Consider the following 27188-nt stretch of genomic DNA (forward strand, 5'->3'; position numbering starts at 1 on the left):
CATCGAAAACCCACCCCAATGCCTCGGATTTTATATAATTCCGGCCGTCTCGGACCTCCGTTCGCCTCACCGCTACCATATTTAGCTTCATCGTCGTCGTCCACTCAAAACCCAACCGGTAGGTCACGTCGTAGTCGCCATTCTCGCCGTCCGCCGCCGTGGGCAAGCTTCGGTGTTAGGATTTGAGATTTTTGTAATTTAAAAAAATAAGAGTTTTTTTTATAAATATAATAATATTTTTAATATTTATTTTTAAAAAAGTAATTTATAAATTTATCATATTGTGACACGTGTCACTTAACGGAAAAAACTAACGGTCCGTCACGGCGTGACCCATTTTGAGTAACGGAATAAAACGTTAGGCACCAAACTAGAACGAAAAAACGTTAGGCACTAAATAAGAAAAACGACATACGTTGGGCACATTTTGTATATTTAAGCCTAAATTATTTACTCGTCGAAGTTTATGTTATTACTTGTTACGAGCTTTGATTGCACATATATTCAAGAACATTTATTGTAAAATGGGTGTGAAAAGTGCAACTTGATAGAAATGGCGCGATTCGACGACATTTGAACGAAAACTAAACTTAAAATGAGTCGAGTTAATTTTTGCAATTTTGTAATTCGAAATAAATTAATCAATTACTCAATAAAAAGATTGTATTTTAATTTTTGACTCGAATTTTCAAGTTCCATTGTAACAACAACGTATAAGCGATCACATATCAATTTTAGACGCTGTGAGGATACTAATATTTTCCTACTCGTAAGACTCCCAAACCCTTAAAATGAATCTTTGGAAAACGCATACAAATTTTTGTCTAAAAATGATTTTTTTTAAATTGTTTTAAAAAACAATTTTAGTTATTCGACTTAGTTAACCTAAAGGTCGATGACGACTCTAAATTTTCAAATTAAATAAAAATCCAAAATTTTCAAAATAAAGTCATAATTATATTTAAAATTTAATTTTTCAAAAAAAAATAATTATGAAAATTATATTTTTAATTTTATCAATTACAACATTGAATTTTAATTTTACATTCAATTATATTATTTTGTTTTTAAGCCGATAATGAGATGATGACATTACTGACAATTATTGACGTGATCTGGCATATTAAAATGATGTCGTTTTAACAACGATTATTGATGTCCAAAACGATATTGTTTTAGGCACTAAATTTTATAGTGTATTGATTTCACCATTGAAACACTTTCTGACAGTCGTCGGTAGCCAATCACTGCTTGTCATCGATTATCGTTCATGGCTATATCAGTCCCAAAACGTTCGCATTTTACTCTTTTTTTTCTCCTATGATTGATTTTCCATGAAACCCACTCAAAATTGACAAAAATCCACTTAAACGTTCGACGTTTTAATTATATGATATCTTTTAATAATCGTATGATAAGGTTAGTTTTGAGCTATTTTATTCATCTTCCCGAAATAATACTTCTCATCATTGGAAACAAACCCTCTAAACCTTATAAATCTAAAAAGTTAATCATAGGAGAAGAAAGATGAGTGAAATACAAACATTTTGATACTGATTTTGTCGCAAAAGATGGGCCATAATTGGTTGTCGATAGTAGTCGGAAAGTGCAATGCAAAAGAATGTTTTAGTGACAAAATCGATACAACCCTAAAATTTAATGTCTAAAACAACATCATTTTATGTATCAAAATTGTAACACCGAAACGATGTAGTTTCAGTGTGACAACTTACATCAGCAACCATTAGCATGTCATTGTTTCGGTATTGACTTAACGGCAGAGTAACATAATTGAATGTGAAACTAAAGTTTAGTGCTATAAGTGAAAAAATTGAAAATTTAGTGGTATAAATGAGCCAATGAACAAAATTTAGTGATATTTGTTGTAGTTTATCCTACAATTAATTACTTTAAATCTATCTAGGGTAAATTATCACAATGGTCATTTTATTTTACTATTGTGCACTTTTGATTATTGGTTTTAAAAAATAATATTTTAGTCACATATATTATTGATTTATAAAATTATAAATATTGTTAGTTTGATAATGTGACACATTAATAATATTTTTTAAAGTAAATTATGTATCCTCTTTTCCAACGTGTGCCTTTATTATATTATCATCGTTCATCAAACCTTATTTAATTTCAGATATAATAAAAATTAAAAAAGATAAAAAGTACAATTGAGAAATTTCTAATTATTTCCAGTTTTTAAAAGAATTATAAGAGAATGCATTTTTAAAATGTAAGAAATTTTACACATTTCTAGTAAAAGATGACAGGTAAGCTTGAATCAAAATCTCCAATCCTAAGCATACAACAATCTATATGTATGTATAAACAATATAGTAATAATTAATTATCATAATTATATAATTATAATTATAATCATTATATTGAGATCCATCACATTTAGAATTAATTTTTCTAGCAAAGAAGCTAATGGGAAGAGATCAATGTAGTGTTAAAAGTATTCAAATTGTATGTAGTCAGATGAATTGGATTTTTGTGCTGCTTGATCTCCAACAAGTTCGTTATGAAGATGATGATGACCGCCATGGCTGTTCTTCTTCTCTTCCTTGGTGGCCAACTGCGAAAAATCCACCGGCTCCGGTACGTGCGGCGGCATTGCGCTCCTCACCAGTGCCCAGTTCACTCCTTCGAAGAACGGGTGTTGTTTTATCTCCGTCGCTCCCCTTTTGCATGCAATACGTTTGCTCGGTTCTTTGACCAGCAGTTCTCGTATGAGGTCTCGAGCCACAAAGCTCACTTGTGGGGTTTCGGGGAACCTCAGTGGCTGCCCTACTACGTTGAACAATGTGGCTCGGTTGCCTTGGCCTTTGAATGGGGTCGTTCCATGCAAGAGTTCGTATAAGAAGATGCCGAACGTCCACCAATCAACCGCGCTGCCGTGACCCTCTCCTCGGATGATTTCCGGCGCTAAGTATTCGTGTGTACCGACGAACGACATCGACCGGACGTTGGTTGGTTCGGCCATTAACTCTGGCATGGAGCCTCCCACGAAGAGGCCGAAATCTGATTTGGATTTGCGGTTCTTTTTGCTAGGCAAGATGCGGGGGAAGAATGTGGATGGCTGCATGCAACCATGCGCGGGCACTTGCTCATTATCCAAGATGCCCAAGGTGCCGCCCCGTTGTTCGCATTATGTCCTGATGAAGATTTCACCAGTGACGGATTGACGGAGCAACGGAGGGATAGGTCGAAATCCGAGAGCATTATATGTCCTTCATCTCTTACCAACACGTTTTCTGGCTTCAAATCCCTATATACAATACCTAGCATGTGCAAGTATTCCAGTGCCAGCAACACCTCTGATGCAAAGAACCTGCAATACTCAAAATCAATCATCAACCTATATATCTATCAACAAAAAGAAAACGAAAACTAACTTCGTTCCTTCTTAAAATCTTATAAGTTTCTCTCTTTTCATAAAATTTTATGTCCGTCCCTAAACGTGAGTTTTGGATTAGAAAGAATATGAACCTTGCAGCTTCCTCTGTGAAATGTTTGTTGGGCTGCTTTTGGCGGAGGGAATGAAGATTGCCCCCACTGCAGAATTCCATGACAAGACAATAGAATTTATCAGTCTCAAAGTAAGAATACAAAGTAGGCAAGAAAGGGTGATCGAGAAGGCCAAGAATCTCTCGTTCCGTTTGAGCTCTCAATAGCTTGTTTCTACTTGCCAAAGACGCCTTGTCCATCACCTTCATAGCGAAATAAGCAATGATTCCTCTAAGTTCGACGAGGTACACACTCCCTATATCTCCATATCCAATGCGCTTGAGAAGCCGAAAGTTGCTGAGACCGATGGGGCCTTTGGCACTCACCAAATTAATAGCGTCCCACCGTACGTCGCCGCCAGTGTGCGGCCTAAGCGGCGTGGTACTGGTGCTCTCCATGCTATCACTGCGACTGCTGTTTCTATTCCCCGAAAGATTGGTGTTCCTCGCATCATTTGGTTTCATGTCGGCATCTGTTGGCACCCTTGGCATATTTGCCGGAGCCTTGATTTTGGCGTCGTGCTGGTGGTGGTTCGACGGTACGTTTTCATTCACTTGATGGGATGCATTGCTAGATTTGTTGTTCTTTTTCTTAAAATTTGAATTTGTTGCTGCTCTCGATGACTTACCGCTCAGCTTCACCATCAGAACAAAATTTAACAACAATTCTCGCTGATACTCATTTCAAAACAGAAAATCAAGAAAGAAAACTAAAACAAAAAAAAAAAGCTACCTCTTTGTCAGAAGAGTAGAGCATTATATTCGCTCTACCCGACATCGACTCAATTCGAAAAAACTCTGATTTCCTAATCACTGCATAAAAAGGAAAATCACCAAGAGAATTGCAATTGCAATTGCAATTGCATGCATGTAATAATAAGTCAAGATCCCACGTATAAAAGAAGGGTGGGGACTGACCAGAAGGAAAACGGGAATTAGTAGCTGTAAATTAAATTATAAAAGAAGTTCAGGAAACAGCCGGATAAGAGGAGTTTGGTCGAAAACGAAGATGGAGGAGCAGCGGCAGCACTGCACCACCCATGATAGAGATGTGGGGGGGGGGATTAGTGTTTAATGATGCATGTTTTTATTATTTAATGGGGGAGAGAGTCGACGAGGGATTAAAAGAATAAATTAAAAGCATGGGAGATAATTAAAAGCCAAACAAATCCATAAGCTAATTCAAGTATTTGAGGATTTAATGAATGGTTCACCAGTTTTGTATGAAATTGAAATTTTGTGGCCTAATTCATGCCTCGCTGTTTCTCTGTAACACCTCCTCCTTTTTCCATTTTGTTTCTTATATATCGTCAATGTTTCTGATTTTTTTTTGGGTGCCAATTTATATTTATTTTATTTTAAGTTGTACATTATTCACTGCTTTCTAAATCGGATCAAACATGAGCCAATTGTATTGTGTTGGTAAGAGAAAATTAATTCTTCTATAGTTTATGGTATTCAGTTTTAAACATTCTAATTACCCGATCATATCATATTTATTAGTAACTGTTAAATTATTTAAAATTAAAATAAAATAATAAAGTAATTAAAACCTCTTTAAATTAAATCATTTAAATATTTTTAAATAAAACTAAAATTAGATCATCATAATAAAATATGTAAAATAATAACATAAATATACTTCAGATAACCCATAAAAATTCATTTAAACAGAGTACTCTATTTGTGTTTGGGATTGAACATGTGTCATAAAACATGTATTAAATATTTATATAATATTAAAAATGCTGTTTTACAAAGTAATATTCACCCACTCATCAATATGTAGATAAACTGAAACAGCTATTTTCACTTAGTTGCATGTATAACAGATTCAGAGGTACACATAGATCAGCTAGTCCCTGAATGGGTGATAAATAACTTGCATTGCTCAAATCTTAAAAGCAAAAAACATCAAAAACAAAATCCAGGGTACTAATAATAATTATAAAGAGAGATTTACATTTCTTAAATCTAATATGCATAACCGGTTTCTTTTACTGAAAAGATAATGGCTTTTGTATGGTTGCAGAGGAATGCTAGGTCTTCAATTGTTAGAGCATTCTCTTCTTGCAATCTAAATGAATTAAAGCCAATACCATAGCACACAGGATATTAAGTTCAACCTGCTGCTGCCATATCTTCATATAACGATAAATCTAATCATTAAACACCAAAAAGCCTTCCTGGAAAAGTATTGTCCGTCTCTCGATTGCTAAGAAACCCTACTCATACTCAACCACTGTACACACAGAACCGAGTTCCTATCGAGAACTCTTGGAGACACTCCGAGTTCTTAATGGTGCACACCATTACCATTGCTGTACACACCATTTAATGATCCGTTGGCAGACTTGAAACAGTTCCCGTTTTGCCAGATCTTTGGAGTTGCTTTGCCAGTATTTACCCCATTTGCCACTCCGTTGCTTACATGATCAGACTTGTTTAAAAACAAATCCAGTTGCCCACAAGATGCCGCGATGAGTCCTGGACATTTACAAAACCAATAGAGATAAAATAATCTAAATACTAAGCAATTATGCTGCGACCAAATATAAACCCTTAATGCCAGATTTTATGGATAAGCACCTGAGAAAAGAGCAGAAGGTTTTCCTGGTCTGGACTTGAATTCAGGATGGAACTGAACAGCAATAAAATATGGATGGCTTGGAAGTTCTACAATCTGTACAGCCAACATACAATGCTCATAACCATCATGAAATAAATAGATAAGTAATGATCAGTGAAACTGTTGAGTGGAGTCTGGGTTTCATAGAGATATGCTATGCTACATTGTAACTTACCTCCATCCTCCTACCAGTTTCATCCCTGCCAACAAACGAGAGACCAGCTGCTTCAAGTTTTGATATCATATCAGGATTGACCTACAAAGGACGAACATCATTCTTAATAACTTGAAATAAACCGTCACCAACAAATAGCATCCAATAATCCCATAAATAGTAGAGTACCTCATATCTATGCCGATGTCGTTCATCAACAAAGGCTGCATCACCATACCTAGAATCAACAACCAGTAAGACAAGGAAATGCAACGTAGAATATAACCCCTGAACAATTTCAAGAAGTTTGTAACATCATAAATAGGAATACAGCTTAGAGAGTCATTCTTACAACTTGGCAGATTTGCAGTCAGGAACCTTGAAGTAAGTCCTCCTTGATCCCAGACGCATTGTTCCTCCCATATGAGTTTTCGAACCCTGAGAAATAAAACATTCATGCTATTCACTAATGGGACTAGACAGTTTTTTTGTCAAATGTAATATGTTTACAAACCTCTGGCATAAATATGACACAAGGATTTGATGTTTGAGGATCAAACTCTTCAGTGTTCGCATCATGCAAACCAAGAACTGAACGTGCATACTCTATGACAGCTATTTGCATCCCAAGGCATATGCCCAAGAAAGGAACTTTGCCTTCACGAGCATATTTTGCAGCTAGAATTTTCCCTTGCACTCCCCTATCACCAAAGCCTCCAGGAACTAGGATACCATCAGCATCCTACATTGACAAACCTTTCAGAGGTTCTTTCGAAGGAAATAGCTCAAGAGAAACTGAAGGATATAAACACAAAATGAAAAATAAATCATTCCACGGCAACAATTGTGGTGTGAAAAAACCTTCAAACGATTCCATGCTGCTTTGTAAGTGTCAGGATCCTGTAAGGTGTAGATTAAAGACATTGTGAGCATAAAGTACTACACAAAGTAAAAGTTTGGGGGAAACATGTTCTTTGGTGAAAAAAATTACAATTAAAAAACCATGAAAATAAGTGCTGCCAAAAATTTCAATTAAAACTGACCTCTTTAGCAGTAATGTCTTCAAGATGACTCGCTTCAACCCACTCTACAATTAGCTTCTTGCGGCAGCCAACAGATGCATGCAAAAGTGCCTATCACAATAAACCTAAAATATTAGAAGCCAATTTCACTGCATGCCTACTTAGAGCTTCTTTCCAACTAGCATTTCTATAGGACAGTCGTTAGAAATTGTTAGGAATTTACATACATAAAGACGCCCTAGTTGAAATGACTTGGTAAAAGGGGCAAAAATAAATAAATGAATAATATAGAATGAGCTGTTACAAAATGTTAGGCATTTACATGCATCATGCAGACCTAGTTTGAATGACTTAGAAAAAGGGGAAGTACTAAATAAATGAATAGTGTAGGGGTTGCATTGACTGATTGAAGTGACGAGTAACAATGCCAACAGCGAAAGATAAAGCTTTTGTTAGTTCTGGAAAGCTCTTACCTTTAAAACAGAGAGGTAGGAATCTTTAAGCCCAATGTACTTTCCAACCATGGCAATTTTAACCTGCAGTGTAAATGACTGCAAAGGAATTATAATTTTCACCATATCCATATGCAAATAAACGCTGACTACTCAGCAATTTAATGATTCTTGGAACATACAGGATCGTGAAGCATGTCATAAACTTTGGTCCTAGCAGTCCACCCTGTTAAGTCGGGCTTCCTGGCAATCCTGTAATTCAGACAAGTATTCAAATCAGAGCCAAAACATAAAAAAAAACATAATGGAGACAGATCATGCAATTATATATGAAAAAAATAAAGGGTGGATTAGAGATTTCATAGAGCAAACCCTATAAGGTTCAGTTCTTTCAAGATTGCTTCATGTGCCTTTTGATCCTATTCATGATCAGAAAAATAAACAAATGAATCAGGAAACAGATATTTTCAGTTCTAACTTTGTACTAAAAACAATAACAAAATACTCAAAAAGCGAACCACTTACTCTTAGTAGTAAAGGAATGTGCCAAATATTTGGAACATCATAGAGAGTGACAATATTTTCGGCCTGGAAATAAGTTATTGCTTAATAACAGTAGTTACTAATTTAGGGGATGGAAGAGAAGCAGATAAATAGAATTCATGTTTCATTACCGGAACATGGCAAAACTGAGAGAGCTTTAACTTGACATTATCATCAAGTGCCTATTGCAAAAACAGGGCAAGTGAATGTCTGAATGAATAAGAAATGTAAAATTAACATTGGTAAATACAGTTGAAAAAGAGAAATAAGGGTAGAACCATTGTACTGCGACAAGCAAGAATATTTGGTGTCAAGCCAAGTCCTCTAAGTCCCCTAACACTGTGCTGGGTAGGCTTTGTTTTCTGTCATTTGAATTTGTTATAAGGATAATTAGAAATAATGACCCATCAATGCAGAGAAGATTTCATGCGTAAAGCTTCTCTTAGCTTTATACACATGAGCTATGATATACTGTACATAAGAGAAGAAAATTTAGCATCAAGAGATACCTGTTCACCAACAACATTGAGAACAGGCACAAGGCTGACATGAACCAAACAGAAATTGCCAGGATCTAGGACAAGAAACACAAAAAAATGAAAATATAATCCCTCCAGAAGAACATTCCAAAGAAAATTAGCATAAACCAATTAGATAAGTAAGCACAACAGAATATTCTTACCCACACGGTAAGAGAATTGCCCAAATGCCTCGATAAATGGCATAGATTCAATGTCCCCTGGATCCAGAAGATATACAATTAAGAAACAAAAAAATATGCAGCAAACACAGACTGTTAAGAAATAGATGGCATAGATTCGATGTACCTATAGTTCCACCCAATTCAATGACACAAATATCAGCCGGACCTTCCTTTCCATCAACTGGTATCTTTGCTGCCCGTTCTATCCACTCTTGTATGGCATCAGTAATGTGAGGAACAACCTAGAGAGGAAAAAAACATAAATTAGGAAACTATAGTAGAATAGTCCATTTAGGAAATCGTTGTTGAGAAAAAGAACACAACTTTTAAAACAAACCTGAACAGTCTTTCCAAGATAATCTCCTCTTCTCTCCTTGTTGATAACAGACTGTAAAAATCAAAGTTATGTGGTTGAACAGATACATTCAAAAGGTATAAATCTTAAATTGAAAGAAGAAAAAAGATACAATAATCAACCTGATAAATCTTTCCCGTTGTTATGTTATTGTCACGGGTTAATGTGATGTCAAGAAACCGTTCATAGTTTCCAAGGTCCAAGTCCACCTTCAAATGCAGAACAGAGTTCATTTACCACCAACAACGTTTGAATTGTCCATGAATGTTTTTCTTTGATTTATTATAACACAACGATGAAGAAACAAAAAAGATTACCTCGCCACCATCATCGAGGACAAAGACCTCACCATGCTCAAAAGGGGACATTGTACCCGCATCAGTATTGAGATAAGGATCTACAAATGATATCATAACAAAAATGTTTATCCCATAATCAAAAGCATTGGGATAATGAGATTTCAAAGAAGAACAAGTACCAATTTTAATGGAAGTAACACGAAAGCCGCAAGATTTAAGAAGAAGACCGATACTGCTAGCGGTAACCCCTTTTCCCAGACCGCTAACAACGCCACCAGTAACAAGCACGTACTTCATTTTCCTCTCCCCTGATTCTGCCTTGTTCGAAACTAATGGAAATGGAAAAAGAAAGGAGCAAAGAGAGTCGTTATTTATAGCAGTGAGAAATAAGCAGCAAAGCAAAGGGTGGCCTTGCACTGATAAAACCAAAGTCCAAAGCCAAACCCAAAGCCACGAAATCAAAATCAAAAATCAAAAGAAAAAGAAAAACGACTGGTGGCGGTGTTTACGATAAATTTAACAGGATGAAAAACGAGGATTTTGAAAGTTGGGGGGAAATGTGGATAAGGGAATCAAAATCAGAGAGAGCGTAAAAACGGCAGGTGGCTCCGCTGTCCGTGTTAATGCGGCTTCAACTGCAAATTTTAACTTCCACTTCAAGGCGGCGGTGAGGGAAAGAATGGGATGGGAGGAAGGGTTTTCATATTTGTTTTATATATATACTCGCGCGCCACACCAATTCACAGTTAATTGATAAAATAATAACAATATATCTATTTAGGTTACATGTGGATTCTTTTATGGTCCGATTGATTTTTACTACATCCGACTTCACCAGAGAATATTGATTCCTCCAAAACCGATCTAATCCACATAATATATATACTCTACCCAACATGAATTCGACTCAATTTTTTGAAATAAAATTTAACTCGACCCGATCTAAAATAATAATAAAATATTATTTTTATTTAATAAAAATAATAATCTAATTATATATATATATATAAATATTATTATAATTATTTCTAAATATATAAGATAAAATTTTATATTTTTCGGATCAGATAAATTCAGATATTTTTTATCCTAAACCCGAATCAGACCCGACTCGACCCGAACACCACCTTTAAAAAAACAGACCCGACCTGACCCAAACCGAATTTTTTAAAAAACCCAACTTGATTGGGTCGAGTCGGGTTCGAGTCCTATACTCATCCCTAGATTCATCTGATATTTGATTCGATGCTCTTGAGTCGTCAGATTTCAATTGCATTTTTTTATGTTCAAACAATATCATTTCTTCAGTTTTGGGTTTGTGCCATCACAGATCCAATCTAATTATATTCAGTTGGAGTTTAACTTAATAATAATAATAATTAGAAATCAAAAGGAACAAATGGATACAGTCCAAGAATAACAAAAAAATAATTCTGAACAAGTTTGTGTTTTTTTATGAAATAATTAAATATGCTTGAAAATTTTTAATTTATTTTAATTATTTTTTAGACATTTTAATAAAAATATGAAAAAATTAAATAAATAATGACATAAAATTAAAACAACAAATTTAATCATATCTTATAGTTATTTTTGATAATATTTTTTAATTGACATTTAAATAATATTATTAATCAAAATAGTATTAAAATATCGTGCATGAAAATAATGCATCGTGTATGTCCTCATAACATATTTATACAAGCACAAGTTGATTAAATAAAAATAACGTATGTGTGTGTTTTATATTTAATCACTTAATGAATATTATATTTAAACTCTTTAAAAAAACCTCACATTTGAGTAATGTGGGATTTGGGAAAATCATGACAGTTTTTTTTTTTTTTTATTTTGAACCGTTTAAGATTACCTTTAAATTTGATAAGGTTCATATTAGTAGGGGTGTGCAAATCCGGGTATCCAAATTTTCGGGTACCCGATTTTCGGGTATCTAGAATTTCTGGGTCGACGATTTTTCGGCCCGTGTCCCGACCCGGATATTACGGGTACCCGGTAATCGGGTACCCGGATTTTGCGGGTACCCGGTAATCGGGTACCCGATACCCGGTTTTTAATTTTTAATTTTTAAATTATTAATTTAAAAAAATATATACACAAATTTAAATGTTCGAAACTTCGAATTACATACTCTAATATCCGAACATAAAATTTAAAAGTTCGAAATATAAAATATAATAATCCATAATATAAATAATTCATTATATTTTATATAATTATATATAAAAAAAAACTAACCGGGTACTCGGGTCGGAAAAACTAGATTTTGTGACCCGGGCCCGACCCGGGAAATGTCGGGCCGGGTACTCGACCCGGTCGGGTAATTTTTTTTTAGAGAATTACCCGATTTTTTTAGATTCGGGTCGACGGGTCGGATCAACCGGGTCGGGTAATTTTGCCCACCCCTACATATTAGTACGATAATCAAAAAATAATTTAAATATTAAATATTTAGCTGTAAATTAATTAAATTCAACAAAATTAAAATAAATTGAACATTATTCTAAATTACTAGACATTACACACTCTCGTGAGGCGACAGATAATAAACAATGAGTTAAAAAGTTCAACATCTTATTTTAATATAAACACTAAGGCGAGGATACCCTAATCATCCTTGTTTTAATATATTATTAAAATAAAAATATTCTCAAAATATTCATCACATTATTTAACTTCAACATTTCCAACACAAATTACAATATCTTTACATTTTTCTTTGTTTTTGCAGACTCACTGATCTTTTATCCAAAAAAAAAACAATCTCTAAACCCTATCCTTTCAAGGTAGATGTTAACATATGTTGACTTTTTTATGCAAGAATTGAGGGATATTTTAGTCTATTACAATTATGTAAAACAAAAATTCAATTTAATTTAATGGTATACCATTAAAACAGATATTTTAAGGAATTGAAATAGATAACTTCAATTATATTAAAACTTTTATATAATCTGCACAAATAAAGTGATATCAGTAATAAATAAAATATTATTATTTTTTGAGATTTCGAGTTCGAACATCAGAAATATCAGAGGTATAAGTATTTAATATTAAATAGTTAATAATTATTTTTAAATAGATATTATCTCTTACTTACTCAATATTAAAAAAAATATAATTCATGAAACATCTAAATTATAGATTATTTTCGTCTAAAAAATCTCAACAGATATTATAAAAAATTGAATAGTTGAGTGAATCAACTAGACAATAGTTTTTCATTCAATCGGTTCAACAATAATGGAATGAAAATAATTTAGAAAAAATAAAAAATAAAATATATAGTTGATTTTTTATGTTAAAATCAATTAATCTTGCATGCGAAAGTAATTAACACATAAGAATTTTGATAGAATAATTAAATCAATCAAATCAAGCTCATGGCATAATTATTAAAAATTATAGTAAAAGAAATAAAAACTTACTTTATAATTCCATTATGATAGTTAAATATCCCAAAAGCAAGAAATAATAAATGTCATTCAATCTCAATATTCTATAATACTCAATTCTCCTTGTGATGATATCAAGACTTATTTGATTCTTGATGAAAGAATTCGAACCCAAAAATAGATGGTGTTCTTGTTTTCTTTTTAAAAGAGAAAAAGAGAGCCTTGAAAAAAATTATCTTCGACGTGAGGTTTTTTTAAAAATTGATTCTACTATGTTTTTTAAATCACAAAGTAACTGAAAAGCCAGAGTAACCAAAAGACCACTCTACTTTTCAGTTACACATAACACCACTCAAACTTATATTTTCACGGTATGTGGCGGAGGGATTTACACATGATAATTGCATCCTCAATACTACACTAATTATCACTGTGTGTACAACAACAACAATATTAATTACTTAAATTATATCAATCAATATTATAAATCAAAATTTCTAACATTATCCCACTTGTTCATATATGACAAATATATAACATATTAACATAATTTGAGCCCACTTAAATAATGTAATATACAAGTCACAACTTCGTAAGAACTAAACCGACCGAGTCATGGCAGTCACGGGCCTGGCAAACGTTTCGATTTCTTCCATGTATTACAAGTCAATCCAATTCAAACAGACATAATTTAATAAGATAGACACCCGGAAATATCTTATCTGACAATGTCTTAAAGTAAGATCCGACATCTATAATCATAACAAAATATGCATAACTGAAATATGATTCATAGATAAGCAAAATCCAAACAAACATTGATATCTAGAGCATCAAACAAACATAAATGTGCAATACATATATTCATACTTGTATGACTAATCATCTGGTATACAAGGACTTCACTACTACTCCATTTCACTAACATGGTCAATAAATATCTTAGGAGCTAGTCCTTTAGTCAACGAATTCGAAATCATATCATTGGTGCCAATGTGCACTATTTGAACTCTTTGATTTTGCATATTTTCTTTGATAGATGGATACTTTAAATCTATATGTTTGGAACCCTTGGAGTATCTATCATTCTTAGAGAATAATACAGCTGTTGCATTATCGCAATAAATCTTCATCGGTTTAGCAATGGTACCAACAATGCCTAAACTATAAACAAAATTGCGCAGCCATAACGATTGAACTGCAACTTCAAAGCATGCTATAAATTCATGTTTTATAGTGGGAGTAGCAATGACAGACTGCTTACCACTATTTCATGGGATAACTTCATCCGTTAGAAGGAACACATAGCCGAATGTGGACTTCTGGGTATCAAATTTCCGGCATAATGTGGATTTCCAACAACCTCAAGGTCACCAGTTCTTACATATGTGAGCATGTGATCTTTAGTGTCTTGCAAGTACCTTAAAACTTTCTTTGCAACTCTCCAATGAACTAGTCTAGGATTTGATTGATAACGACCCAACATATCAACCACAAAACTTATATACAGCCTAGTACAGGTCTGAGCATATATCAAACTCCTGACTAAAGAAGCATAAAGGATATTATCCATTTCTTTGTGCTCCATGTCGTTCTAGGGACATTGAGACAGACTTAAATTGTCTCATTTCTAGATGGGAACTGGCCTAGGTGTACATGATTCTATCTTAAATCTTTTTAGAACTTTGTTGATGTAAGCCTTTTAAGATAATCCCAAAATTCCTTGTAATCTATCCCAAAATATATCTATTTCGATCACATATGAAGCCTCACCCATATCTTTCATCTCAAAGTTGCTAGAAAGGTATCCCTTAACATCATGAAATAACCCACGATCACTAACGGCTAGAAGAATATCTTCTACATACAATACAAAGATTATCAACTTGCTTCCCACAACCTTCATATAGATAATTTGGTCAACGATCATTTCTTGTAACACCCCCAACCCGTATCTGACCTGGATCCGAGTCCGAGGCGTCACGTCAACTTTTAAAACCTTTACTTGCTCAAAATAATAAAAATTTACAGTTAAAAAAAACTTCATAATATTTCAAAATAAAAGCTTACAAACTTATCAAAGCATATACAACTCAAATTGTTATATTACATGCCAACTATATCTAAAATAACAAAATACATATTAAGCATTACTTTTCTGATATGAACTTTGTAAGGAATATGTTGACCTCCCTTGCTCCTCTTAGTTTCTCTTTTCATTTTCCGTAACCTGCGTGTGAAACACTCACACGCTAAGTCGATAACTTAGTGAGGCATATAAAATATCTAATGTAAACTCTAACTTTTAATAATGCATGAATAACCAATGTTATCATAACATACAAAAGTATATGTTCTTTCTTATAACATATACACATATGCACATATATTACCATCTACATTCTTATTACTTTCATATAAGTTATCATTAATCCCTTTTTATCTTATCATCTTATCTTTCACACTCATACACATCATATCATATAATATCACCAAACAAACACATAACATCACATAACATTTACTCATGTTATATCCTTTAGATAGCCCATGTACACATGTGAGAACTAAAGATATGCGAGTACTATGAGGTTGTGCACACATATGTTGTCACCACAACTCGTATAAAATCCACTAAGTGGCATATGAAATATGTGTCCCGAAGGACCTATCCATATGTTCCGAAGAACATAGGTAATACTGTCCATATGTCCCGAATGACATAGGTAAACTGTCCATATGTCTCGAAAGACATAGGTAACCCTCGACTCTTGGCATGACAACTATACCTCTAGCTCTCATGACTCATATCATGGGCATTATCTTTTATCTTTTCACATATTCATATAAACATATAACATATTCATAGAAGCCTATCACATATTCATATAAGCTCATAGCTTCGTTTACATATACATGTAATCACATAGTTTCTTTTCACGTAGTTCATGTCAATTCTCATATGATTTCATATTCATAAGTCACATGGCTTATATCACTTTGCATGGTCTCACATATATTTTCGAAATAACTCATATCATATGATTCATATCTTATTATTATTTATTCATATGTATCCTCTATGTTCATTCACTTAATATCTTATGTTCGTAGATATCATATAATTTCTTAACTTATAGTTTAAATCACATGTTCAATCTCTTTCATATAATTTATTTCATATTCTTATATTATCATTTAGGTTAACCCTACTTAGTTTATCTCACTTTTCATTTATTCACTTTAATCTAATTCATATAATTGAGACATTATCATCATACCATTACCTATACCCATTGCACATGAAATCACATATAACACCTATGACTATATTCATGTATTCATGCATCCATAATAATCATATCACCCATATTAATATTCATAAAATCATGCAATCAAATATTGGAAATAGACTCATCGCGAGTCTTTTCCATACACATCATATACCAATGCATATGCACTCACCTTGGCATCACTTAGTTCCCAAATTCACCTCTAATATTTCCTTCTTTGAATCGAATCCTAATTATGTGATCGTTCCGGAACTTGCTCGCGTTCAATGTCTACATAATCATATATTTATACATATCAGCATTCCACATGACATATTATAATCTTTCATTTCTTAAACTAAAAGAAGGATCTATTTCCATATTCCCTTTGAAGTGTATCGGTACACACTATAATGTATCAATATATTTCTTAACGTGTGTATCGATACACTACCTATATATCGATACACAAATTACATTCGAAAGTTTTTCTGTTCAAGGGGGTATCGATACACTCTCTAATGTATCGATACACTTTAAACGTCTTCCCAGATTTTACTCTTGATGTATTGGTACCTATTGAATGGTACTGATACACCCTTGCCTAAAAATCAATTTTAAGCACGAAAATCACTTTATTCTAGCTCAATTGTGTCATATTTCAACCCTTTTCATATCCTTAACTTACATACATCTACTTAAACTAATTAATACTCATTTAACACATGTTTTCCTCAAAATTCTATCCTTTATATGGAATTCAAGAATCATACCAATTTTTCAACGTGTTCTAATTCTAATTCTAACACTTCATACTTCTTAATTCCACTAATGACAAGTCAAATTTAAGCTTTATCCCTAGTTAACAACTTCTTTTCAAAATTTCACTCAATCACCTCTTATCTTAAATCATTCTTAATTCATTCATCTTTTGGTTTAAGGATAACTTAAGCTTTCCTTAAGCTTCCTTAGTACCTTAAGAATAAAAAAATCACTTAAAAATAAAAAGAAATAAACCATAAAATCATACTCACCTTAACCAAGAAGCTCACGGGAAGAAGAAATGAAGAATGAAGAGCCATAGAATTCTCTGGATATCTTTTTTCCCTAATATCTTATCCCCACGTTTATATAAAGTACCCTCTATGAATTTTAAATTCATTTAATTGCTAAAAGACCCACTTGGCCTTCCATTTTCCTTTCTTTACTATCTAATCCTACACAAAAAATTTCTAATTAAGTCCCTAAACTTTTAACTTATTTCAAAATTGAAACAAAGTTTTCAAAGTTTATATTTTAATCACTAACCTTGATTTTGGGATATTGCATTTCTACAAAGCTATATGTCAATACAATATCATTAAACTTCAAGTACCATTGTCGAGAAGCTTGTTTTAATCCATAGATTGATTTCTTCAACCTACATATCATATTTCTTTCACTTGTGATCTCAAAACGTGAGGTTGATCCATATATACCTCTTATTCCAAACCATGTTTTCCTCTTTGGGTAATCAGCCTTATTATGCCCAGGTTTGTTGCAAAAGAAACATTTCAGTATCTTTTCAACCCCTCCTTGCCCTTTACTGGGTTGTACCTTAAATGGTCACTTTCCCTTGTTCTTTCATTTCTTACTTGGAGATTTGCCTTCACTAGAACCAGCGTTTGAATTACCACAATAGGTAAAGTTACCTTGGGGAAGTTTGACCTTAAGGTCTTCCCTTTGCCTTGTCTCCTCTTGCAAGAGCATGACCTTAGTGTCCGAAAGAGACGATTTTTCCTTAAGTTGGTTATATGTTCTCTGAAATTACTTGAAATCATCACCCTTACATGAATTCTGCATGAACTCAACCAACACCCTCTCACCAAGATCCATATCCAAAATTTTAAGCAGGTTGTAGGTATTCACCATGTGAATAATGTGTTCTTCCATTGACTGGGCTATAATGTACTCTCTATTAGATAAATTATCAATAAGAGTAGCAACAACAGACTTATCCACAATGTCTATCATAATACACTTCTTAATTTCAGGCATAAATTCCTTCACATTCTCAGTCTTGGGTTGAGAATGCTTAATACTAGGCGCTCTGCTAAGCTTAAGAAAGCTCATCATAAGCCTATTCGATCTCTCCCATTTTTTCCACAGTTTCTTGTCTTCCTTCGAACTAGTATCGGTCGGTTTAGTGGGCTCATCCATAACTAGAGCTAAATCGAGTCCCAAAAGCCATCATTTAGCTTGACATATTCGATCCAATCATCATAGTTCTGCCCATTAAACTTGATACCATTGGTAGTCATATTTGACATAGTAGAGACCAATAATAACATTTATATCTTACATATTAATTACTTTTGAATTTAAACCACAATTCAGACAATAACATATACCAAAACATTGCATTTAAATTCACCTTTGGGCTAAATCTAAACACAATCGACAATCATCAAACATGCATCATTCTTATAACATATAAAAAGCTAATCATTAAGTTAATTTAACATACAAGTCATGTGATACCCCCAAAATTCAGATAATAACCAAAATGAAAATTTTGAAAGTTTATTGGGCAAAGTGGAAAATTGGGAAAAAGTTCAGTGAATTAAGTGATAATTTCCTAAAAAGAATTTTATTCCATAAATAGATAGTTTACTCTTGAGAGTGGGGTTTTATAGAAATCATATTTTTGGATTTGGAATTTTAGTAAAGAAAAATTTGAAAGGGTTAAAGCCAGTAAGGAATCGAAAATTCAAATCGAATTGGAATTTTACAAAAATTTGAAGGATGTTATAAAATGGTTGGAAATATTATTTTAATATTTTAGATCAGAGAAATTTGGTTTGGAAATGTGCAATTTATTAGATTTAACCGAAACAGTGGAATTTAGTGACTAAAACGCAATTTTTGAAAAATTCATGGGCATTTTCATAAGTCAAAGTCAAATTAATTCATTTTTGACTTTGAAATATGATAATGATGAGTTGTCTTGGTTTTATGGTGAATAAGAAGATTCGTTAAGAGTGATTTGGTCTTATCCCAATTAAATGAATATTTTATTCATTTATAGTGGAATATAATGTAAATTAATATGAAATGCACCCAACATTTCATCCAAATTGCTCAATTTCTTCTTCAAGCTGTGTGGGTTTTCTCCAAAGGTGAGTGAAAGCTTCAATTCAATTTTTAAGCAATTTCCTTAAGATTTTGAGTATCCGTAAAATAGAAAATTGTTATACGCGAAAAATGTTATCATTTGGTACCAATATTGCATGATAATATTGTTAGTGATTAAAGATCCCAAATTCTATAGTTTTGTTTTCATATAAGGGATCATGAAATTGATGATGGATCTTGATGTTGTTGAGGTAGTAGATTCATATTCAAGCATGTATGATGATTAGAACATGTTTAATCTTTCTAAAAACTTGTTCTTTAAATTTCAGCCATGGATGGTTTGAGTGAGAAAATTATGGAAAAATTATATATGGGTTGGAAATGATGAAGGAAGTATTCTACAAGCCTTAGAAAATTTGAGGACCATTTCATAATTTTTGAAAAGTTAGGGATCAATTCGTAAATTCTAGAAAATTGATGGGTTGTTGTGTAAGTGTTATATAATTGATGTATTGAGCTAGAAAATGCTGTTTTGGAATTGAAATGAGTGTTAGATGTGAAATATGACTATTATTGGAAGTTTGAAAAATTTTGTGATTTAAGTACAACATTGCATAGTTGGGGTACTTAAATGTAATTATGCTTTTGTAAAAGCATTTGAATGGTAATAATTTCAATGTTGGAATTATTGGTATTAAGAATCTAAGTGATAAAATGGTGAAGGACCATTTTGTGTAAATTGGAAAAGTTTGTTCCAATGTTAAAACGAATTATTAAGAGTTAAGTGTAACATCCCAAACTATGGGTTAGTGACTAAATGGTAAAGTTTCAGAAATTTGGTGATTAAAGTAGAAGAACGGATTAGTTCAATGATTTATCTGGAAATAAATCCTAAAAGTTGTTAGTAATTATCAAATGAATTAGAGGGCAAAATGGTCATTTGACTAATAAATGAATTAAAAATAGATATGATAAGGATATATATGTTAGAGGGGATAAGGATGAAGAGATATTCTCTTCATCTTCTTCTTCTTCTTCATGTACGAGAGAGAGAAGAGCCAAGCTTGCAAAGGTAAGATTCCTTGTTAGCTGATTATTTGTTAATTTTAAGAGTGGGTTTTGATCATTAGGTAATACTTAAGCTTATGGAAAGCTTAAGTTGTCCTAAAATCAAAAGATAAAGAAGTTATGAAAGATTAAAGAAAATGAGTCTCTTAAGGAAATTCTGGAAAAGAGTTAGTAAGTGAATTTTGAGAAGGAATTTGACTTGTCATCAATCTAATTAAGGAATATGGAGTGTTAGAATTAGATTTAAAACATGTTAAAAATTTGGTATGATTCTTGAAGTTAATAAAGAGGAGAGGATATTAAGGTTAAAGACGAGATAATTGATTATAAATGAGTTTAAACATGTATATGAAAGTTAGGAATATGAAAGGGGATGAAATATGAAGCATTTGAGTGAAGAGTTGATGATTTTTTGTTTCAAAAAGAGGTTCTGGGCAGAGTGCATCGATGCACATTCATAGTGCATCGATGCATCAAGGTTAAAACCTAGAAATTTGTTGAAGGTGTATCGTTGCATAGGTAGTGCATCGATATACTCTTTTAAAATAAAAACATCGAATGCAATTCATGCATCGATGCATAAGTAGTGCATCGATGCATCCCATTAATAATGAAACATCGAATGCAATTGGTGCATCGATGCATAAGGAGTGCATCGATGCATCTCAGCAATAATACAACATCGAATACATTTTATGCAACGATGCATCAGTAGTGCATCGATGCATACCTTCATTAAAAGATGAAATTGACTTTTCTCTTAGTCTAAAGAGTGAACCATTAGAGTATATTAGTTATAATACTAATATAGATCTATGTATGATGATGTAAATATAGAATGTGATCCCGTTCCAGATCAATTGAAGGATTATAATCGAATCAAAGCAAAGCTAAGGTGAGTGCAATTTAATTTGTACTTATATTATTGAATAAATATTTGGCTTGCGATGAGCCAGTGATGGAGTTACTATGGTAAGAAGTAACTCCTAAAATGTTATTTGATTGGTGATCAATGTTATGATTTGTGTGATTATGAGATATATAAGTTATATGGAAAGTATATGTGAAATAAGATATGAGCTTATATGAATATGTGATATGAATAAAGCTATAAGAAATGATTTATGTGAATACATGCATTTGTGATGCATGTTATATGATATTAGATATATGTTTACACATACATATGGTATGTGACCGAAGAGAATGAACATGTGATTATAAGATCAATGATTACACGTACATTTGGTACGTGACTGAAAAGAAAAGATATATGTTCATAAGAAAAAGGATATGAATAATTAAATTGAACTGTTATGAATATTAATGCCCATGTTATGTGATAAGAGAGCTAGTGGTATATTTGGCATGCCAAGGGTCGAGGGTTTACCTATGTTCTTCGGGACATATGGACTGTTTACCTATGTTCTTCGGGACATATGGACTGTTTACCTATGTTCTTCGGGACATATGGACTGTTTACCTATGTTCTTCGGGACATATGGACTGTTTACCTAGGTTCTTCGGAATCTATGGACTGGTCCTTCGGGATGAATACTGAACTAAGGTTCGGTGCCCCATGAGGGAATTGATACGAGCTGTGGTGACAGCATTAGTGCACAACCTCAATGTACTCACATACCTTAAGTTCTCAATAGTGTACATGGGCTAATAAAGAGACAATAACAAATACAATATATGTGATGTATATACTTTTGGTGATATGACATGTGTTGCCTGAATTATAATGATGTTGATAAAGATAATAATATACATGGGCAATGCAATTGAAAGACAAATGAAAGTGAAAGTAATACAAGAATGTATGTTGCATGTATGTATGACATGATTATATATTGTTATCATGCAATAGATACATGCATATTGAAATGTCATGATTCAATGGTATGAATGCACATTCATGAATTTATTGTTATATGTTTATTTATTGCCTCACTAAGTCAACGACTTAGCGTGTGATTGTTTCACACGTAGGTTTCGAGAAGAGTAAAGAGTAATACGAAGCAAGACAAGTCAATTCTCCTTACCAAATGTCAGATCAGAAAATATATGTATTGTATATAGAGTGTAGTTGGCATGTAGTCTAAAGATATAAATTGTATGAACTCTGATATATTTTGTAAATGGTTTGAATAAGTTAAATGTTATAAAAGTTTTTAAATTATTCATTATTTTATACGAATAAATGTTTGAAAAGTCAATGTGACACTTCGGACTCGTATCCGGGTCGGATATGGGTTAAGGGTGTTACATTAAGTATTTTGATAGATAATGAGTTTCAAATATATTATGGAGTTATTTTGGGACATGTTTATGTTAGTAAAATACTAACATATTTATCATTATGAATTTGTGATTTATACATATCGTGATTGATTTGTGATCGAAGCAAGTTAAATAGAAAAGGGTTTATTGTGGACAATAGTGAGGTACATATTTTGAAAGATATAAAGTGTCAAGGTGGGTGCAATACATGCATGACATTATACATGGATGTTTTATACATCATCAGGAAAACTTGTGATAAGTCGACCTTGTTTATATCAACATGATATTATGTCATATTTTTATAAATTGACTTGACATTGATATGTCAAAGTATGAATTTATAATCCATTGATTATAGAAAATGTGATAAATTACCATGAATATTATTTCGGATATGAACTACCTAATGTTAAACAATATTGATATACTTTGCCATTAATGGATCAAATAAAAATAAACTACATACCCAAGTAGGTTATTGAGGATCAGTGGTATCAATGGCATGCCATAGAGTCTAGCAGCTGCATATTAGGTAACACTAGAGTGTCTAGAGAAGGCACATAGTACAGGCCTCAAAGTGTCTAGTAAAGACACGGTACAAAACACTACGGTGTACAAGGTGGGTAAAACCTGACCTCAAAACTACAGTGCATTATTAGGTGAGCAAAGCTCGACCTCAGCATTTCGGTGCAATATTTGACTCCTTTACCGGGTTCCTCATATAGTTGTACTTTGGGTTATGGTTTATTGGTTAATAAATGGTAGGCATGCAAATAAGCTTACGAGCTTATGGAATAATGGTAAGTATGTAACACCCCAACCCGTACCCGACCCGGATACGAGTTCGAGATGTCACATTGACTTTTTAAAACAATTTCCTTACAAAATAATCGAACATTTGAACTTATATTAAGAAAATACGATAAAATACTATTAAATTATGCTTTATTATAAAAATTTGAAAAAATACATATTTGTGAATAGTACTATATGGTATGAACAGTACCATGAACAGTAAAAAATTCCGAATATACATTATGTATCGATGCACTGCTACAGTAACTTTCGTAAAATACGTATAAATTCATAAAAATCTAATTTTTCATCCATATAAAATTACCATTTACATAAATACGTTTAAAATATTACAAAACTCTATCATATGATTTTAACAAAACCAATTAAAACATATCGTATTCAAACCTTTATTTACATGCCAACCACTATAAGTATTACAAAATACATGTTATTCAATTCTTTTCTGATCTGATCTTTGGAAAGGAGAACTGACCTGTCTTGCTTAGCTTTTATCATTCTTCCTCTTCTCGGAATCTACATGTGAAACAATTACACGCTAAGTCGTTGACTTAGTGAGGCATATAATATAACCATATAACATTTCATATAAACAAAAGGGAATTGCCCGTTCAGCTCAGTTGGTAGAGCGCAAGGCTCTTAACCTTGTGGTCATGGGATCGAGTCCCACGGTGGGCAATTCATAATTCTGATTGCCGGAGGTCTTCCACGGAAGCTGCTCTCAACTCGTTGGGGGCAGCCTACTACCTTATCTCCCCCTCACCCCATTATATATGGGAATAGGGTTATCTAATATATAAACAAAAGGCATACATCTGCAAATACTATCATTAATCCCTTTTACTTACCATATATTCATCATATAACACATATATCACTATGCCAATGAATAAACATATCATCATGTAATTTCTATAACATATTTCATATTACCAAACATACATATCACATATATCATTTCACAACAGAACACACATCGTATCATATCAATTGATTTATTTACTCTCTTTAAAGTCTATGTATTAGCCCATGTATAGTTTTGAGAACTTAAGGTATGTGAGTACATTGATGTTGTGCACCACTATGTTGTCACCACAACTTGTATAAATGTCCCGAATGACCTATCCAGAGGTCATAAAGAACCTCGGCAACTGTCCATAGGTCCCAAAGAACCTAGGAAAACTGTCCATATGTTCCTTAGAACATAGGTATACTGTCCATATGTCCCGAAAGACATAGGTAATTATGTCCATATGTTCCGTAGAACATAGGTAAACCCTCGACTCTTAGCATGTCTACTATACCCCTAGCTCTCATATCACATATCATGGGCAATATCATTTATAATAGTTCATATATTCACGTCACTTATTCATATCATTTATCTTCTAATCACATATTTCTTCTTTTCTGTCACATATCACATGTGCATATAATCACGTAGTTTACTTTCATGTAATTCATGTCACTTTTCATATGATTTCATATTCATATGTCACATAGCTCGTATCACTTTGCATGGTTTCACATAAACATATATATCATATTTTGTTCACATATATTTCCCATATATATATACATCACATAGAACATATAAGCTCATAAATCTCATAGTTCTTTCACATAGCTCACTATCATATTTTCATATCATATATCTTATAATAGATTCTTATATCATCACTTGTTTCCTTTCTACCTATTCACAATCACACTAACATGTAATCACACCTATCATTTAACATATACACTCAAAAGAATCATATCAATCATATAACGTTTTAAGAGTCACTTCTTACCATAGTAACTCCATCACTGGCTCATCGCAAGCCAATGTTTGTTCAATAGCATAAGTACAATTAAATTGCACTCACCTTAGCCTTGCTTTGATTCGATCCTAATTCTTTGATTGTTCCGGAACTTGTTTAGGCTCAATATCTACATAAACATACTTTTCAAGACGATTATCAGAAGCCTAACTCATCGCAAGCCAATGTTTGTTCAATAGCATAAGTACAATTAAATTGCACTCACCTTAGCCTTGCTTTGATTCGATCCTAATTCTTTAATTGTTCCGGAACTTGTTTAGGCTCAATATCTACATAAACATACTTTTCAAGACGATTATCAGAAGCCTAAACCTTATAACTTGATGTTAATAACTGAATCTAGTTTAATGAACCAAAATTCCATTTTTCCTTTAGGGGTGTATCGATGCACTATAGGTGCATCGGTATACAAAATAGCTTCGAAATTCCCATGCATCGATGCCTACATGTGTGCATCGATGCATACTGAATAATTTCTGGAAATTTACCCTTGATGCATCGATACATGTTGAATGTGTATCGATGCACACTAGTCCAAAATTCTCATTTATGCACGTAAATTACTTCCTTCTAATTTAATTGTGCCATATTTCAACCCCTTTCATATCCTTAACTCACATACATATGCTTAAACTCATTTATATCCATTTATCTCATCTTTAACCTCAAAATTCCATCTTTCATATGGAAACCAATAATCATACCAAAATTTCAAGATGCTCTAAATCTAATTCTATCACTTCATATTTCTTAATTAAGTTGATGACAAGTCAAATTTAGTTTCAAATTCAACTTATCAACTCTTTTCTAAAAATTCACTTAAAAACCCATTTTCTTTAATCTTTTATAACTTCTTCATGTTTTGATTTTAAGACAACTTAAGCTTTCCTTAAGCTTAGTTGTCACCTAATGATCAAAACCCAACCATAAAATCAACAAACAATTAACTAACAAAGAAACTCACCTTTGCCTCTGGGGGTTCACAGTGAAGAAGAAAGAAAGAAGATGAAGAGAAGTTTTGGAGAAAATATCTCCATCATCTTATCCTTATATCCTTATTAATCTTAATTTCTAAGTCAAATGACCATTTTGCCCTTCACTTCATTTACTAATTACTAATAATTTTCAGGAAATATCTCCACATAAATCATTGAACTATTCAACTATTTTATTTTTATCCCCAAATTCTGAAATTTTACAATTTAGTCACTAACCCGGTATTGAGGATGTTACAAAGTATATTGGTAAAATAAGCTTACGAGATTATGGAATAAATGGTAAGTATATTGGTAAAATAAGCTTACGAGCTTATGGAATAAATGTTAAGTATATTGGTAAAATAAGCTTACGAGCTTATGTGATAAATGGTAAGTATAATGGTAAAATATTGGATATGTTGGTAACATGATCTTATGGCATTTTGAATTTGACATTGAAAATCATGCATGAGTTGTATTGCACTGCAGCACTGTTTATTGTTTTAATTGCCTCACTAAGTATATACTTAACGTGTGATGATTATCACACGTAGGTAAAAATCCAGTGGTAGAGTAAAGAATTCAGAACGACATCAAGCATCGAGTAGTATATTCCAATATCAGTAAGACATCCTATGATGTAAGGTTGACTGTGTTAGTGACATGTAATTATTAATGTTTTTATTTGATTTGTTGAATTAATTTGAAAACAAAATGGTAAATTTACAGTGA

At 32.7% G+C, this 27188-nt stretch overlaps 2 protein-coding genes across 2 annotated transcripts; both read right to left on the bottom strand.

Moving 5' to 3' along the window:
* Positions 1–2433: 2433 nt before the first annotated feature.
* On the bottom strand, positions 2434–4101 carry LOC120123305 (serine/threonine-protein kinase AGC1-7-like). Its single transcript, XM_039142221.1, is given in 3 exon segments — positions 2434–3154; positions 3157–3349; positions 3508–4101. Coding segments are annotated over 3 exon segments (1389 nt in total). The 5' UTR covers positions 4017–4101; the 3' UTR covers positions 2434–2467.
* Positions 4102–5820: 1719 nt separating this feature from the next.
* Positions 5821–10104, bottom strand: LOC120123300 (CTP synthase-like). The gene is made up of 21 exons (XM_039142217.1): positions 9861–10104; positions 9700–9779; positions 9505–9591; positions 9365–9415; positions 9152–9269; positions 9007–9063; positions 8834–8898; positions 8603–8686; positions 8456–8506; positions 8307–8369; positions 8154–8200; positions 7964–8033; positions 7803–7880; positions 7351–7440; positions 7169–7207; positions 6822–7049; positions 6660–6745; positions 6497–6545; positions 6329–6409; positions 6114–6207; positions 5821–6011 (listed from the first exon to the last, which is right to left on the bottom strand). The coding sequence occupies exons 1-21, from the start codon at positions 9976–9978 to the stop codon at positions 5821–5823; spliced, it is 1827 nt and encodes a 608-aa protein (XP_038998148.1). The 5' UTR covers positions 9979–10104.
* Positions 10105–27188: the final 17084 nt, after the last annotated feature.

Source organism: Hibiscus syriacus, unplaced genomic scaffold (assembly GCF_006381635.1).
Source record: "Hibiscus syriacus cultivar Baekdansim isolate YM2019G1 unplaced genomic scaffold, ASM638163v2 tig00110392_pilon, whole genome shotgun sequence".
NCBI classification, from domain to species: domain Eukaryota; kingdom Viridiplantae; phylum Streptophyta; class Magnoliopsida; order Malvales; family Malvaceae; genus Hibiscus; species Hibiscus syriacus.

Bases quoted from the DNA above. Each gene is read 5' to 3' on its own strand.
- LOC120123300 (XM_039142217.1), bottom strand. From the start codon at position 9,978: ATGAAGTACGTGCTTGTTACTGGTGGCGTTGTTAGCGGTCTGGGAAAA. The intron at 8,687-8,833 runs GTATCTCTTGAT...TTCAAATGACAG, and splicing joins TCAATGTTGTTGGTGAACAG to AAAACAAAGCCTACCCAGCA. The intron at 8,370-8,455 runs GTAATGAAACAT...ACTTATTTCCAG, and splicing joins CTCAGTTTTGCCATGTTCCG to GCCGAAAATATTGTCACTCT.